Consider the following 16,441-nt stretch of genomic DNA (forward strand, 5'->3'; position numbering starts at 1 on the left):
TAAATAGAGGCTAAGAATGAACATCATATATTACACCTGGGTGATAAACAGACAGCGGTGTCCCTGACTATCTTTAAGTGACGGTTGAAGACCTACCTCTTCCTGAAACACTTAATTTAGCACGTTCCAAGTTTGTTTTGTGGAATTCAAGAGTTATATTTATATTAAGTTTGTAATAAAAGTTTATAAAAGTTTGTAGCGTACCTGTGTAGATTTATTCATTGCTAGAGACTCAAAGCACTTTTGTACGTCGCTCTGGACAAGGGCGTCTGCTAAATGCCGCAAAAGTAAATGTAAATGTAAATAAACCAACATAGTCAGTGGCAGGCCATGCATTTCACTCCTAGGCCTTTCAGCGGAGTCCTACCTGAACCAATACACCTCGTAATACCATAATTTTCACACCATGGCTATAGAAACCATCAATATTACAGAGAAAAGAAATATAACAGACCACTGCATCACATGCAGGCATCTTGTGCAGCGAGAATGCATGGCATTACTAAAGCAAAAAAAAAAAAAAAAAAGTCTAATTTCACTGCAGCCAGAGTTGCACAAAAGAAATGCTACGAAGTGAAGAAAATAGACAACTGTAATAATTTAATAGAAATTCATTGACAAATATATATTAAAACAAAAGTTATTTGCAGAGAAGGCCTTGCTGGCCCTGATAGCCTGCCACTGTTCTTGTTCATTTATTGTGCCACTGTTATTCCCAGTAAAGACATTGAAATAGTAAGGATGCACTGGACTGCACTTATGAATAGATTTTATTTTTTTGACTTTAACAGCATTTACAACTTCATTGGCAAGCCCTGCATGAAACTGTTAAAAAAAAAAAAAAAAACAGTTCCTATGCTCCAAATGCAGACTTCTATTTCAGACTTACTGTAGAAAATATTGATAATGTGATAAAAATGTATACTATTGTCAGGGAACCACCAGTCACGCCCTTTTGTTTATACTCTCACTCAGCCTCTTCCTCCTAAAAATTACCTACACCTGTCCTCCTCCTACCAATCACCTACACCTGTCCTCCATTTACCTGTCCCCTTTATAAGGTCACTATTCCCCGTCACTCATGGTCCAATCAACCAGTTACGACCATAGATCACCCGGACTTCCTAACTCTCTTGTTCCCTGTGCTTCTATACTCCTGGCTACGCTTCTATGGAAGTACTCAGTTACGTTTACCATTTTCCTACAGTCTCTTCTCAAGCTCTCATGTGATTGTATGATTACACCATAAAAGACAATCTGTTTTACTCCCAGCTTCTGATGCCTGGTTCTATCTATGACAACTATAGAAGTTTTACCTTTATTTATTGATTAATAATTTAATTAATTTAATTATTGTATTTGTCCTTTACACATGTGACAACAATAATGGCATTCCCTAAGAATGTTTAAAGCTGTGATATATAATATTTTGGAACTTCATCCTCTCTGCTATGAAGTGGATTAAGATACATCCTTATTTTATGCATGACTTAATCTCATTGTGCATGCCACATATCAACTGAGAATTCACAGCTACATGTAGCACACTACATAGTATTAATGATATCAATGACAATTATACAGTAAAATTATTGCCGCATATAGGTGACTCCAGTTTTCTTGAGCAAGGGTGCCTGGGATAGGATTAGACTGCTGCATTTAAGTGAATGCCCTTATATCTAAATAAAGACCTAATAAGAGCTAATATTTTGACTAATATTTTGATATTGGCAGCAATGTCTGCAGCATAAAAAGTGTATTATACATAAAAAGTTCAGTATTGAATGCAAAATTCTAAAGTGTAGTGTGCAGTGGCATTGACTCATAATGTGTGTGTGATTTGCAATAACATGTTTTTGCATTGCAAGCAAAGTCGTGAGAAATCTGACTCCCTCGGGGAAGAAACTATTGCACGGTTTGGTGGTGGTGACACAGATAATCCTGTACCATCTGCTAGATGGCAGGTGGGTCAATAGTGCAGCCCTACAAGTACTTTGAATGTTATGCTGCTGGGCCTTCTTGGCTACATAGGTGGTGTTGAGATTCCAGGAATTATCCTCTTGTCATGTGCACACTAAGAAGCCATGATGTATAGTAATTAGTGGTCCACTTAAGTGATTTTTAAGTCAATCATTTTCTTTTCTTTTTTTTTTTTTAAAAGTCTTTAAAACATTGAGCTATAGAGCATTGTCTTGACCATTCTGTACATTATTATGAGTAAGCCTGGTAAACAGCAATAGACTAAGCAGACAGATTTAGTGAGCAGCAGTGTTCAATATAGTTGTACTATAGGTGGTGTTGTCAAACATATCAAACTGATAAGAATCTAAGATCCAGTTGCAGTGGGAGGTGGACAGACACAGCAGGCACAGTTTTTTTTTTCCATTCATCACGTATTGTGGGATGATTTTGATGAATCCTGAGCTCAAGTGTATAAACAACATCCTTATATAAATGCTTTATGTTCAGGTGGGTCAGAAAAAGGTGTAGGCCTCTCAGAAATGACTGCTATTAGAAAGTGCTACATGGCATTCATCACTAAAGCACATATTTGTGAACAATTCTATAGCTACAAGATAATAATCTAGGGTCATGAAATCATAGTATGAGCAGAGAGTGCAAATAATTCTTGTACACAAATTCAGTTTTAAAACTTTGCAAAATGTTTCTATGAGTATCAGGTGCAAAATGTAAATAAATATCTGAGTGGCAAAACAAAAAAGCAGTCGTCCTATTGTCTGGGGATGTTGACAATGCCATTGCCATCAGGGAGTCAAAGAACATAAATTTGGCTGTCTTCATAATGAGTGAGGAGTGGCATACTCTCCTTTATCAATCAGAGCACTAGGATGCCGAAAGGCAAGGACTGTGCTTTCCTCTCTGCTCAATTCAACTTGATTGTTTTATTTGTATAGTGTTTTTAACAATAGACATTATCCAAAAGCAACTTTACAGAAGAGAATAGACTATGAATTTAATTTAAAAAATTTTATTTATAACTCCTATAGGTTTATCCCCCAATGAGCAAGCCAGAGACTGACACAGGCAAGGAAAAATTCCATGAGATGTGATGAGACAGAAACCTTGACAGGAACCAGCATCAAAAGGGAACACACTTACTTGTAGCTACATTGAGTCCTACTAAATGTAGTTCTGTCTTATCAGAATATAGTAGAAGGATGTTAACAAGCATCCACTGCCTGATGTCCTTTATATATTCCTCAAGATGATTAACCAGATGTCTCTCATCTGGGCATGAAACAATTTTCCTGTGTAGCCCTTTTTGGGACTACAATTGGGTTAATCTCATCTTTTGTTTGAGTGTCATTTGTCACTTGATAAAGCTTATCTTTAATAATCATGAAATACAGGTTTGAGTACAATGTTTGGCTGGATTCACTGACCATAGATGACTCTCACTTGGTCGAAAGTGTTACGGAGGGTGTCATCTCAGTTTGTACAGGGTGACTTCTGCTGTCCTCGTTGGGAGTCAGGTAATGAACTGCTCCAGTACCAACAGGTTGATGATTTTGTTAGCTTAACCATCGTTCTTCAGCAGCCACTTCCGGCAGGCATCGCAAAGCACCTGCACGAAGGCAAGTGGTCAGCCGACCGTACAGATTGTTATAGAACAGAATCTGTGCTGCTCATGGGTCCTGGTAACCTGCTGGAGGATTGCTTGTTTTAGATAGAAGTCATTCAAAATGCAGTCAGTTGAGAACTTCTGGACTGTGAGCTAGGCTTTACTGGAGAAGAGTGGCAGATGGTGGTGGTGTGCCTTGTCCAATGCTGGGCAGCCCCTCGCGGTGGCTGTATGCACATACGGCTTAAGGAAAGCCTCAGCATCATCCTGCGGCCCTATCATGTTGAACAGAATGTAGGTGGCAGCAACTCGAGCACTCTGCTTCTCCAGGGTACTATGGAACTCATTTCAGTTCTACTGCATGGTGCAGTGCTTGGAAGTATTGATCCTACTCAGCTTGCAGCTGGAGAAGGGCTTGGTGTTGTGTCTGCTGAAGCTCTGCAAGTGCTTTGACCAGCTCACTCAGCTGGCTCCATGGCAGCATGACTGAATAACTCTATTTCAAAATCCCAGGTTTTGGTATCAGTGTGGAGAGCTCGCTAGTACAGTGTGGAAGAAAGAGGAGACAGGCGACGGATTCACCAAAAAAATAACTGACTTTCCACGATTTACTTTTACTTGTCAGTGCTTATCCAGTCCAGTCATTATCAGTAACTCCACAAAGTTATTGGTAAATCCCATTACAGTAGCTGACGTGATTGAACATTTTACACTGTAAAATGGCGAGGTACGTATAATGTGACTGAGGTATATTTTAAAGGATATAAGGAAATGATTTGTAGTAACTTGGCTAGATTTTGGAACTATGATTATATTTCTGATATTTAATCCAAATGTTAGTATTAAATCCAGTGTGTGTTTACCACTATGAGTAGGTCCTATGACAGTCTGATTTAATGCTACTGAATCTACAATCAGTGCAGTTGCTGTTCTCAGATGGTCATCCTGGTTATCAAAATGAATTTTAAAATCAGCAACAATTGATGCCTTGTGTAAAGAAGTCGCTAGGCTTGAAATGAAATCCACAAATTCAGCAAGGAAAAAAGAATAGAGCCCTGGTTGTCTATAAATAATAATACAGTGAAACCTCGGAGCTCGCGGCCTCAGCGCTCGCGACCTCGCATGCTCGCGACTTTCATTGCGACCGGCGACTCTCATTCAGATCGGCTCGTGAGCAACCGCGAGCTGCTCAAAACGCTAGTTTTAACATTTCTAATCAAGGTTTATCTCATTAAAATTGTCTAAAAAATGCTTTAAAACTATTTTTATTATGTATGGAGTGAAATAGTGTTATTTACTCATTTAAATCGATTTCGTATAGTGTTCTTTGGGTTTTTACTGGGTTGGAAGGGGCGTATCAAAAGGTCGCGAAAATTCGGAACTCGCGACCGGTCTTGGTCCCTAACCCTCGCGAGCTCCGAGGTTCCACTGTAAATGGAACTGACTGACATATTTTTGGAATCTACGTTCATTATGTTGGTGTAAAGAAATTACAATGTGTCACATTTGTTTAGCTTTATGTGTGATGCTAAGATTATTATAAATAACCAGAGAGATAAAGTAATGAATTACAAATACTTTGTTGTTGTACTTAAGTAGATTTTTCTGGTATCAGTACTTTTTTTTTACTTTCATTCATTACATTTTTAGACAATTATCTGTACTTTCTATTCTTAAATTTTTAAACCAGACTCATTACTTTAGTTTTCATCTGTTTGGTGACATCAACCTATTTCTTGTCATTGTGCTGCTATTTCAACCTACCACTGGTGTATAATTTCCTGGCTCTCACACACAGTTGTAAGCTGGCAAAGCTAACAATGAGCAAGGCAGATGGTAACAAGAAGTATGGCTAACATGGTTGAGACAGAGGGAGTCAGCAATGTAAACATGACAGAGATCAGAGACTTTCCTGATCACCTGATCATCATCTTTTCTCTGCTCTGTGGTTGTTTAGCCTGGATGCATTCATTAGATAATTAATTTGCATTCTTCTTCTTCTTTCGGTTTCTCCCATTAGGGGTCCCACAGCGGATCATCCGTCTCCATTGCCCCCTGTCCTCTACATCTGCCTTTTTCAACCCAACTAACTGCATGTCTTCCCCTTACCACATCCATAAACCTCCTCCTTGGTCTTCCTCTTTTCCTTCTTCCTGGCGGCTCTATCCTCAGCATTCTCCTACCGATATACCCCATGTCCCTCCTCTGAACATGTCCAAACCATCTCAATCTCGCCTTTCTCGCTTTGTCTCCAAAACGTCTTACATGCGCTGCCCCTCTAATAAACTAGTTTCTAACCCTGTCCATTCTCGTCACTCTCAACGAAAACCTCAACATCTTCAGCTCTGCTACCTCCAGCTCCACCTCCTGTCTTTTACTCAATGCCACTGTCTCTAAACCATACAACATCGCAGGTCTCACCACAGTCCTAGAAACTTTCCCTTTCACTTTTGCAGATACCCTTCTATCACAAATCACTCCTGCCACTCTTCTCCACCCACTCCACCCTGCCTGCAATCCTTTTTTCACTTCTCTAACACACTCTCCATTACTTTGCACTGTTGACCCCAGGTACCTGAACTCCTCCACCTTCTCCACCTCTTCTCCCTGCAACCACACCACTCCACTGCCCTCCCTCTCATTCACACACATGTACTCTGTCTTACTCCTACTGACTTTCATTCCCCTTCTCTCCAGCTGCACTCCACCTCTCCAGGCTCTTCTCAGCCTGCTCCCTACTCTCACCACAAATAACAATATCATCCGCAAACATCATAGTCCATGGAGACTTCTGTCTGACCTTTTCTGTCAACCTGTCCATGACCACTGCAAACAGGAAAGGGCTCAGAGCCGATCCTTGATGCAGTCCAACCTCCACCTTAAACCAGTCGTTCCTACTGCACACTTCACTGCTGTCACACTGTCCTCATGTCCTGCACCACCCTCACATACTTCTCTGACACACCTGACTTCCTCATACAATACCACAACTCCTCTCTTGGCACCCTGTCATGTGCTTTTTCTAAATCCACAAACATACAATGCAACTCCTTCTGACCTTCTCTATACTTCTCCATCAACATTCTCAAAGCAAATAATGCGTCTGTAGTGCTCTTCCTCGGCATAAAACCATACTGTTGCTCACAGATGGTCACCTCTTCTCTCAGCCTGGCTTCCACTACTCTTTCCCATAACTTCATGGTGTAATAATTAATTTGCATTAATATATTAATATGATGAGTGAGAGGTCCAGTTACCCGCATGACACTAAAACATAGTAATAGCTACTTTTTACTTAAATACATGTCAGAGCTCATACTTCTTTAACTTAAGTGAAGGATGTGTGTACTTTTGCCATCTCTGTAAATAACTGCAATACCGCCTCATCTGACATAACTATACGCAGGAAGACCAGCTTCTTTAAATGCTAAATATCCATTTGGTTTAATTCATATTTTTATCAAACACAGTGCTGATCAGAAATAATTTGATTTATAAATAGCACATTTGACATAAGAGATCTAATATTTAACAGTCATTTCAGATCAACAGATGGCTGGCTGTGCATTTAGTCTTATCTAATATCTAGAATATCTAGAAAATACATAAATAAATTATTACTAGCAACAGAGAAAGACGGATTAAACATTCTGCATTTTTTGTTGTTTAAAGTTTGGAATGGCCCCAAAATGACCTCTGCTTGCTGCTTTAAAAAAAAAAAAAAGGGAATGCAGCTGATGAGATGATGTAAGATTATTTAGGCAAAAAAATGGAATATGTTACATTTAAAATGCTTGCACAAACAAGAAATTTGTGGCAAATTATTTGAACTGGCTTACATACCTATGTGGTACAGTTTAGCATAGCCAGTTTTGTTACCAGCATGTTTTAGGAAATGAGAGGAAACCTCTATAATAATGAGGAAACCCATGTTAGCAAATTCTGCATAAACAGTAACCTAAGCTCAGGTTTGAACAGGTGCACTGGACCAATGATGGTACATTGCATCCTCCAACAGCTGTGTAGGTCAGAGCCAATAGGAACGATCCAGATATGAGTAGATTGCTAGCTAAAACACAGCACAATATACTATATGTTACAGACTTCAGAAAAGACACCTGGGCAACTCACTCTTACCCATAATAAGTTATAATAAGTAAAATATTAAAATGCATCACTTGCCATTACTCAATTTACCTGTAGATATTGTACAGTTTTCCTTGTTCTTGTTTTAGTCATAAATCTGTATCTTAAAGTACAGTGTACAAATCTTTCTGTTTCTGTAGCCTCTTTGATGTCTGTCTCTGTTACTGACAGCAGTGTTTGATGTTTGTCTCTCTGTCAGCAGTCTTCTCAGCTAGGATGATTTCTTAGTGCATATACTACAATAAACTCCATATTGTATTGCCATTGTGTGTTCACTACAGTGTATTTCTGTTGACATTCAATCATGTGCTGCACAAAGAGAGACATCCTGCAGTGTTGTACTGTGAGAAACCGTCACCTATAGTGCTGGGATAGCTTGGAACAACAGCTTATTTATTTCTTCCTTGATTTTGTCTACTACTAAGACTCATACTCACTTATTTTTTCCCCTTCTCCAGGAGGCTGTTAAGGAGAACTACAAGAAAAAGGAGATGGAGGAGAAGATTAAGCGGGCCAAGCTAGCAAAGGAAAAAGCTGAGCGGGAAAAGCAGGAACGGCATCAGAAGAAAAAGCAACTGATAGACATGAACAAAGGTAGCTACAGCTTCAAATATTATTTCACACAATGCTGAGCACTGTAGGGCACAGGTCTACACTTCTAACTAATTCTTCTAACTGTAAAAAGAAAAACGAACTAAAAAGTGTTATGTTACTTTATCTTTCAAAATCGCAGTAATGTACAGGTAGGCGTCGACTTAAGCCCTATGCAACTTGCGACCATTCGACTTTACGACCACAAGCCGTGGCGTACGACACCACCAGCTTCTGGCAGCACTACCATCTCCGCGATTATGAAAGATAAAGAAAGAATTCGTGAATCAAAATGGTGTAGAGATGAAACAAATGGCATAAAATGAACAAATACTACTTAAAGATTTTTATAACATCATTTCACAGTACTGTACATATAGCCTACTCTACTCTACTTAACATTTACTATTGCCAAGAACAGACTTTATGTTAAAACTATAATGCATTTTTGGTTGACATTATTGCACTTTTTTCACCATATAGTTAGTCGTCGACTTACGACCACGATTGGTTCCGACAGACCGTTCGTAACACGATTTGGTCGTAAGTCGACGACTACCTGTATGATGAAAAAAGTGCAATTATGTCAACCAAAAATGCATTATAGTTTTAACATAAAGTCTGTTCTTGGCGGTATCAATAAAGTTAATAAAGATATGAGTGCAAAACTGTTTGTGCCAGCTTTAGGTATAAAGATATCATACCAATTGGCCTACATCAGCTCCAGCAGACATATGTGGCAGAAGTTAGAGACTTGATGTGGAATTCAACACTGCTTTTTTAGTTGGAATTTACATTCCTCTATTGCTACTGCTACAGAGCAACTTTATTAATTGTATGGGATTAGTAGTGAACTTAAGAACAAACATGTAAATTATATCTAATCAGTGCTCCCTAAATGCCACCAACATGCGAACTATGCAACAAGGGCGAATGCAGTGGATCTTGTTTACACAAATATTTGTGGCACATACTGGGCAGAGCCTTCCCTCACCTTGGCTACTCAGACTTCATTGCTGGTATTTTAATCCCAGCATACAGGCCACACACCAGATGCCTCAGACAAATTCTGAAGCAGGTGAGAACATGGCGAGCAGGAGCCATCACTAGTGTTCATGATTGTCTGAGCACACTAACTGGCACATGTTGGGGACTCCTCCAATTCGGATTTATACATGGTCGAAACACTACACACTCCATTCAGAAGTTGTGGATGACCAAAGATGTGCAATTTCTCAGAGGAGCCAAGACTTCACACCAACTCTGTGTTAGGTTACTTAAACAAATTGTCTACACTTTTTTTATTTTAGGGAATATTTACAGTCTTAACATTTTGGAACTTAAATGGATCTATATAGTTGGTTAAGCCTGCTTATCTGAACCTTGGTTTTGGATAGTCTACAATTAACTAGGAGAGCTCTGAAATTTGTGCTATTTATAAAGCTCATAATCTTGCCTTTAATTTACATTACTACATTGGATTGTGATGAGGTCAGAGCACATAACTGTATTGGACATTGCCTTTAATAAAAATTACCTAACTGCTACTCTTAGTAATCTCATACTAATGAAGGTATTTGCCATTAGCTTAACATGAAACACTACCTTTATCATTATCTAAGATCCCCATTAATTACCTTTGTCTGGCTCACAGTATACATCTGACTAGTGTTATTGATGCCCCTTCAGCCCTAACTAATTTTATATGTCTTAAGAGTTTCCTTTAACTAGAACACTTTCAGGTTTCTCAGTGCTGGTTTTACTGAGGACAACAGACCTCTTATACACATAAAGTGGAGAGGAGTGGTGCTCCCATTAGCTTTGGCTTTGCGATGCTGCTGAGGAGTCATGACCCAGCAAATTTAATCATGTCAACTGTGCCACCTACATCATCTGGAGCAGTTCAGAATCAATATTTGTCTGTTATTTTGGTTCTGTATGATGCCATCAGTAGATGAGAAAGTTCAGAGAAGAACTCTGACTGGGATACATTTTTCACAATCCTGGTGGGCACAGGCTGTACAATGGAAGATTGGAAATAACAGAGTAGATGAGGGTAGGGTAGTTATAATAGGGTAGCTGACTAAACATCAAGAAATATTTTAACCTTTAAAAGTACCAAAAAGTCATCAAATAAAGGGAGAGTAGTATTGATTATAAAGCATTATAGACTGATTGAGAGACTTTCTTGTGTGGTGCTTGTCGTGATTTTTCCTTTGGTGCAGCTAATGTGTATAGTCAGTTTCATGCAGCTATTTTTTGCATCTGGCAAAGATAGCCCATGAGGTCTTTTTGTTCCTTCTGACTACAACCTCTTTATGGTAAAACTTGCCAGGTTCAAATGCCACAGTGAGAACAGTGGCTTTTAGCATCCTCATGTTTTTGAAAAAAGTTATAATTATTTTTGATGGTGCTAACTATGGTTAACTATATTTATAGTTGTCATGTGTCACTTAAAGACTGTAAAAGCAGTCCTTACAGTATGTTAACTACTCATGCATTACAGTTTTCCAAATATAAAGAATTGTGGTTCAATATACAGGTAGTCCTCTTGTTACAATGACCCTTGATCTTATGATGCTGATAGTGATGGAACTTCTTCTTCTTCTTTCGGCTTCTCCCATTAGGGGTCGCCACCTGCATGTCTTCCCTCACCACATCCATAAACCACCTCCTTGGTCTTCCTCTTTTCCTTCTTCCTGGTGGCTCCGTCCTCAGCATTCTCCTACTGATATACCCCGTTTCCCTTCTCTGAACATGTCCAAACCATCTCAATCGCGCCTCCCTCACCTTGTCTCCTAAACGTCCTACATGCGCTGACCCTCTAATAAACTAATTTCTAATCCTGTCCATCTTCGTCACTCCCAACGAAAACATCAACATCTTCAGCTCTGCTACCTCTAGCTTCACCTCCTGTCTTTTACTCAATGCCACTGTCTCCAAACCATACATCATCGCAGGTCTCACCACAGTCCTATAAACTCCCCTTTTTACTCTCACAGATACCCTTCTATCACAAATGACTCCTGCCACTCTTCTCCACCCACTCCACCCTGCCTGCACTATTTTCTACACTTCTCTAACACACTCTCCATTACTTCGCACTGTTGACCCCAGGTACCTGAATTCCTCCACCTTCACCACCTCTTCTCATTGCCCTCCCTCTCATTCACACACATGCACTCTGTCCATGGAGACTCCTGTCTGACCTCGTCCATCAACCGGTCCATCACCACTGCAAACAGGAAAGGGCTCAGAGCCGGGTCCCTAAATGTGACTGGTTGTTTCTGTCAACATCAATGATGACTGACCAATGGCGGAAACCTGATAAGTGAGAAATCAGACGAGAGAATAGAGAAACACACTGATACCAATGTAAAGGGTGAAGGATTGCACAAAAAACACGTCACAGCCACACAGTATATAAGGATTCTCACATCATTCACTCATTGAGATATATACATTCAGTGTACTTTACCTGTCGATACAAGCCATTTAAATATACAGTCAGGTCCATAAATATTGGGACATCGACACAATTCTAACATTTTTGGCTCTATACACTACCACAATGGATTTGAAATGAAACAAACAAGTATGTACCCTGTAGGGTACATAAGTAACTGCAGACTGTCAGCTTCAATTTGAGGGCATTTACATCCAAATCAGGTGAACGGTGTAGGAATTACAACAGTTTGCATATGTGCCTCCCACTTGTTAAGGGACCAAAAGTAATGGGACAGGTTAATAATCATAAATCAATATTTCACTTTTTTAATACTTGGTTGCAAATCCTTTACAGTCAATTACAGCCTGATGTCTGGAACACATAGACATCACCAGACGCTGGGTTTCATCCCTGTTGATGCTTTGCTAGGCCTCTACTGCAACTGTCTTCAGTTCCTGCTTGTTCTTGGGGCATTTTCCCTTCAGTTTTGTCTTCAGCAAGTGAAATGCATGCGCAATCGGATTCAGGTCAGGTGATTGACTTGGCCATTGCATAACATTCCACTTTTTTCCCTTAAAAAACTCTTTAGTTGCTTTTGCAGTATGTTTTGGGTCATTGTCCATCTGCACTGTGAAGCGCCGTCCAATGAGTTCTGAAGCATTTGGCTGAATATGAGCAGATAATATTGCCTGAAACACTTCAGAATTCATTCTGCTGCTTTTGTCAGCAGTCACATCATCAATAAATACAAGAGAACCAGTTCCATTGGCAGCCATGCATGCCCACACCATCACACTACCACCACCATGCTTCACTGATGAGGTGGTATGCTTAGGATCATGAGCAGTTCCTTTCCTTCTCCATACTCTTCTCTTCCCATCACTCTGGTGCAAGTTGATCTTGGTCTCATCTGTCCATAGGATGTTGTTCCAGAACTGTAAAGGCTTTTTTAGATGTTGTTTGGCAAACTCTAATCTGGCCTTCCTGTTTTTGAGGCTCACCAATGGTTTACATCTTGTGGTGAACCCTCTGTATTCACGCTGGTGAAGTCTTCTCTTGATTTTTGACTTTGACACACATACACCTACCTCCTTGAGAGTGTTCTTGATCTGGCTAACTTTTGTGAATGGTGTTTTCTTCACCAGGGAAAGAATTTTTCGGTCAGCCACCACAGTTGTTTTCCGTGGTCTTCCGGGTTATTTGGTGTTGCTGAGCTCACTGGTGCGTTCCTTCTTTTTAAGAATGTTCCAAACAGTTGTTTTGGCCACGCCTAATGTTTTTGCTATCTCTCTGATGGGTTTGTTTTGTTTTTTCAGCCTAAAGATGGCTTGCTTCACTGTTAGTGACAGCTCTTTGGATCTCATCTTGTAGAGTTGACAGCAACAGATTCCAAATGCAAATAGCACATTTAAAATGAACTCTGGACCTTTTATCTGCTCATTGTAATTGGTATAATGAGGGAATAACACACACCTGACCATGGAACAGCTGAGAAGCCAATTGGCCCATTACTTTTGGTCACTTAACAAGTGGGAGGCACATATTCAAACTGTTGTAATTCCTACACTGTTCACCTGATTTGGATGTAAATGCCCTCAAATTATAGCTGACAGTCTGCAGTTATATCACAACTTGTTTGTTTCATTTCAAATGCATTGTGGTGGTGTATAAAGCCAAAAATGTTAGAATTGTGTCGATGTCCCAATATTTATGGACCTGACTGTATGTGTAACAAATCCCACTGGTACCGCACTGGAAGAAAGATAGACCAAGCAGAGTTTTTTTTATTTACTTTTGTTTTCACCCTGACGCTTTGCTTTCCAGTACCCACACCAGGGCTCATCCACACACTCGCAGTTTGGGACGCCTTTCCATCTTGACGTTTGCCGGCAGTCCCTTGCGGATCGGCACGCACCTCTTTGGCGTCTGCCCGTCTCACTTGCGGATCGGCGCATTCTTTCTTTAGTGCCCGCACGAGTTTCCTTGCGGACCGGCACGCCTTTCCTTTGGGTCCACCCGAGTTCATTTGCCGGCCGACACGTCTTTCACCTCCCCAAGCCGCCCTGTGCTTAGTCACCTTTAGTCACCCTTCCGCTTGTCTCTCTGTTGGTGGCTCTCTCTCCTGAAGGTTTGTCTCTCGGTCCTCTTTATTGCCGTCACTGGACTGAAACAGAGTGCACTGATTACTCTCATCAGCTGCAGCGCACCGCTGGTACATACTCCCAACGCCCGGCTCAGGCCAGGAAACCATCCAGCCTGAGCTGACTCCCCCCGTGGCATAAGAGGCAGAAGGTGGTGGAGAGTGCTTCCAGATTTCAAGGAGTGGGTAGGCGTGCGGGTGGGGAAAGAGAGAGGGAATAAGAGACAGAGCAAGTGCCTGTCCCTGGCACTGCCATCATTACTTCCCTAGAGAGGCATGGCAGACAATGGAGTGCCTGTTTTTGCTGCACAGGACGCAGGTGGCATCACAGCGGCTGTAGCACTCCTCGTTGGCCTGGTCCAGCTCCCTCCATGGCGTAGTCTTCCTGGCATCATACCCCTCTTCCAGCACGGGGTTTCGGCACCACCGTAACAAATCCCACTGGTACCCTAGTTCACTCACTGGCAAACATGTCTTTCACCGGTGCCTGCCCGGTTAGTCACCTTAGTCACCTTTTGGTGACCCTTCCGCTTGTCTCTCTGTTGGTGGCTCTCTCTCCTGGAGGTTTGTGTTTTGCTCCTCCTTATTGCCGTCGCCGGACTGAAACACAACGCACAGATTACGCTCATCAGTTGCAGGTGTTTCTTACCTCTCGTTCCGTCCGGCTCCGCCCTCCACTCCATTTTTCCCCAAACAGTATACTTTTGTAGCATTTGGCAGACATTCTTACATTTATATAATTTATATACGTCTAAGCAGTTAAAGGTCTTGCACAAGGGGCAAGATTGGCTTGATTGGTTGTCCTGGGATTTGAACTCACAACCTTCCTAGCAAGTAAAAAATCCTAACCACTAAATTACCACTAGAACCACCTTTAGCAACAATAAATAGAAATAGCAATTTAGCAGTCTCTTATATAGTTTTGTGAGTTCACTGATGTTTGACAACTCTTTTAGGATTCTGCCACATCATCTCAATAAGATTGAGTTTTAGTCTTGGTCATTACAACCACTTGATTTTATTTTTTTTTTACTTTTTTAGAAATTCAAATATTGATTTGCTGATGATATTGTTCTCCTCTTTCAAGACCCACTAACAGACCATGTTAAGTAGCTTGTCTCAATAACTAGAAGTTTAACCAGCCCATTGGGCTTGTGAAACAAGCCCAAATATAATATGATTCATATTCATAATAATATATAATATGATTCATTTTCATGAACGGTGTTTTTAAACATTTAATGTGCTTACCTAGTTCTGTAGGGTACATAATGAAGCTCTTATTTTTTTATGACTCTAAGCAGTAAACATATCTGACCTTTCAGGCCCTTTGTCCTTGAATGCCCACTGCTGGGAAGACTGGCATCTATATAAAGCTCTCTATTTGTATGCAGTCTATATCAATTTCAAATTGTGATTTCATATTGTTTCAAGGTGGCCTTATACACCCTTCTAGACTGATGAACAGCTACAATTCTCTAAGTGGTCCAGCACACCAAACTGTCAAAAGATTTGCTTTTCTAGAAGTAATCTCACTTTGAGGGAGATTGCACTTATATAAAGAAGTGACAGCATATTGAAATCTAATAAAAGCTTAATTTGATCTGAAAGGCAATTTTTTATAACTTTCAGTTACTCCAATAGTCAGATATGCACCAAGACATAGATTTAATATTGAAAAAATTAATGCTTATGACTTTTACACAATACTGTATGTCTGTGCTGGTTCTATAGACAACACTGGGTATCTTTGTGCTCATATGGGTCAGTGATATTGTGCTTCTTATGCATATCATTATACTTCACTCTAAAAATGTTGCTTGCATCAGCTGTCTGTTTTTTTTTTCCTAAATTACACTAAAACCCAAATTCTATGGAAGTAAAAAAAAAATTGGCTTAGGAAATAAGAGCTGGGGAAAGAAGAGGCAAAGCTACCACTGAAGCTGGATGAATCTTTTTTTCCCTCTATTCCTTCACAGCATGTGTCTAGAAGGAGTCATTTTTGGTTTGCATTCTTATTCATGTTCCAGAGTGTCTGTTTTGTTCAATGATATGACAGTTAATTCACCTTGGAATGCCTTGTAGGCAAATGCATCAAATGAAAAGAAAGCTTAAAGAACCAGGACATGGTCATTGGTATAGACAACTTCTACATTATTTTTTTTACATAATTTATTAGTTTATTAAACCTTTTCTTTCATGCTGTAAAATCCAAATCTGGTCACTGATAATGCATACTCCTTCAAGTTGGTGAAGCCACCATCGGTTGCCATAAACCTAATCACTAAAAACTGCATTTCTACCTGCAGCCCATCTAGGTGAATAATGGCATCCGTATCTTTGTTGCTGAGCCATATATAATTTTTTATACCTAGCACATTCTTTTGTCGGCTTGTCACTTGCTCCTCTCCTGGGCACCGGCATCAGGTGATGCGAAGGTCTGAAGGCCTGGTCCCTAAAGCAAGCCGAGATAATGTTGCATCTCCTGCAGATCATCTTAAACGTTGCTTGGTTTATATTCCTCTATTTTATA

At 40.2% G+C, this 16,441-nt stretch overlaps 1 protein-coding gene across 6 annotated transcripts in view; it reads left to right on the plus strand.

Annotated features, from left to right (window-relative positions):
* Window positions 1–16,441, plus strand: part of diaph2 (diaphanous-related formin 2) — a 288,518-nt gene that overhangs the window by 220,271 nt on the left and 51,806 nt on the right. For all 6 annotated transcript variants that reach the window (XM_046849151.1, XM_046849150.1, XM_046849153.1 and 3 more), the window contains one exon: window positions 8,188–8,323. In XM_046849151.1, the coding sequence (XP_046705107.1) occupies window positions 8,188–8,323 (136 nt within the window). The remainder of the gene's footprint in view (window positions 1–8,187; window positions 8,324–16,441) is intronic.

The sequence above is a fragment of the Silurus meridionalis genome, chromosome 5, assembly GCF_014805685.1.
Source record: "Silurus meridionalis isolate SWU-2019-XX chromosome 5, ASM1480568v1, whole genome shotgun sequence".
NCBI lineage: Eukaryota > Metazoa > Chordata > Actinopteri > Siluriformes > Siluridae > Silurus > Silurus meridionalis.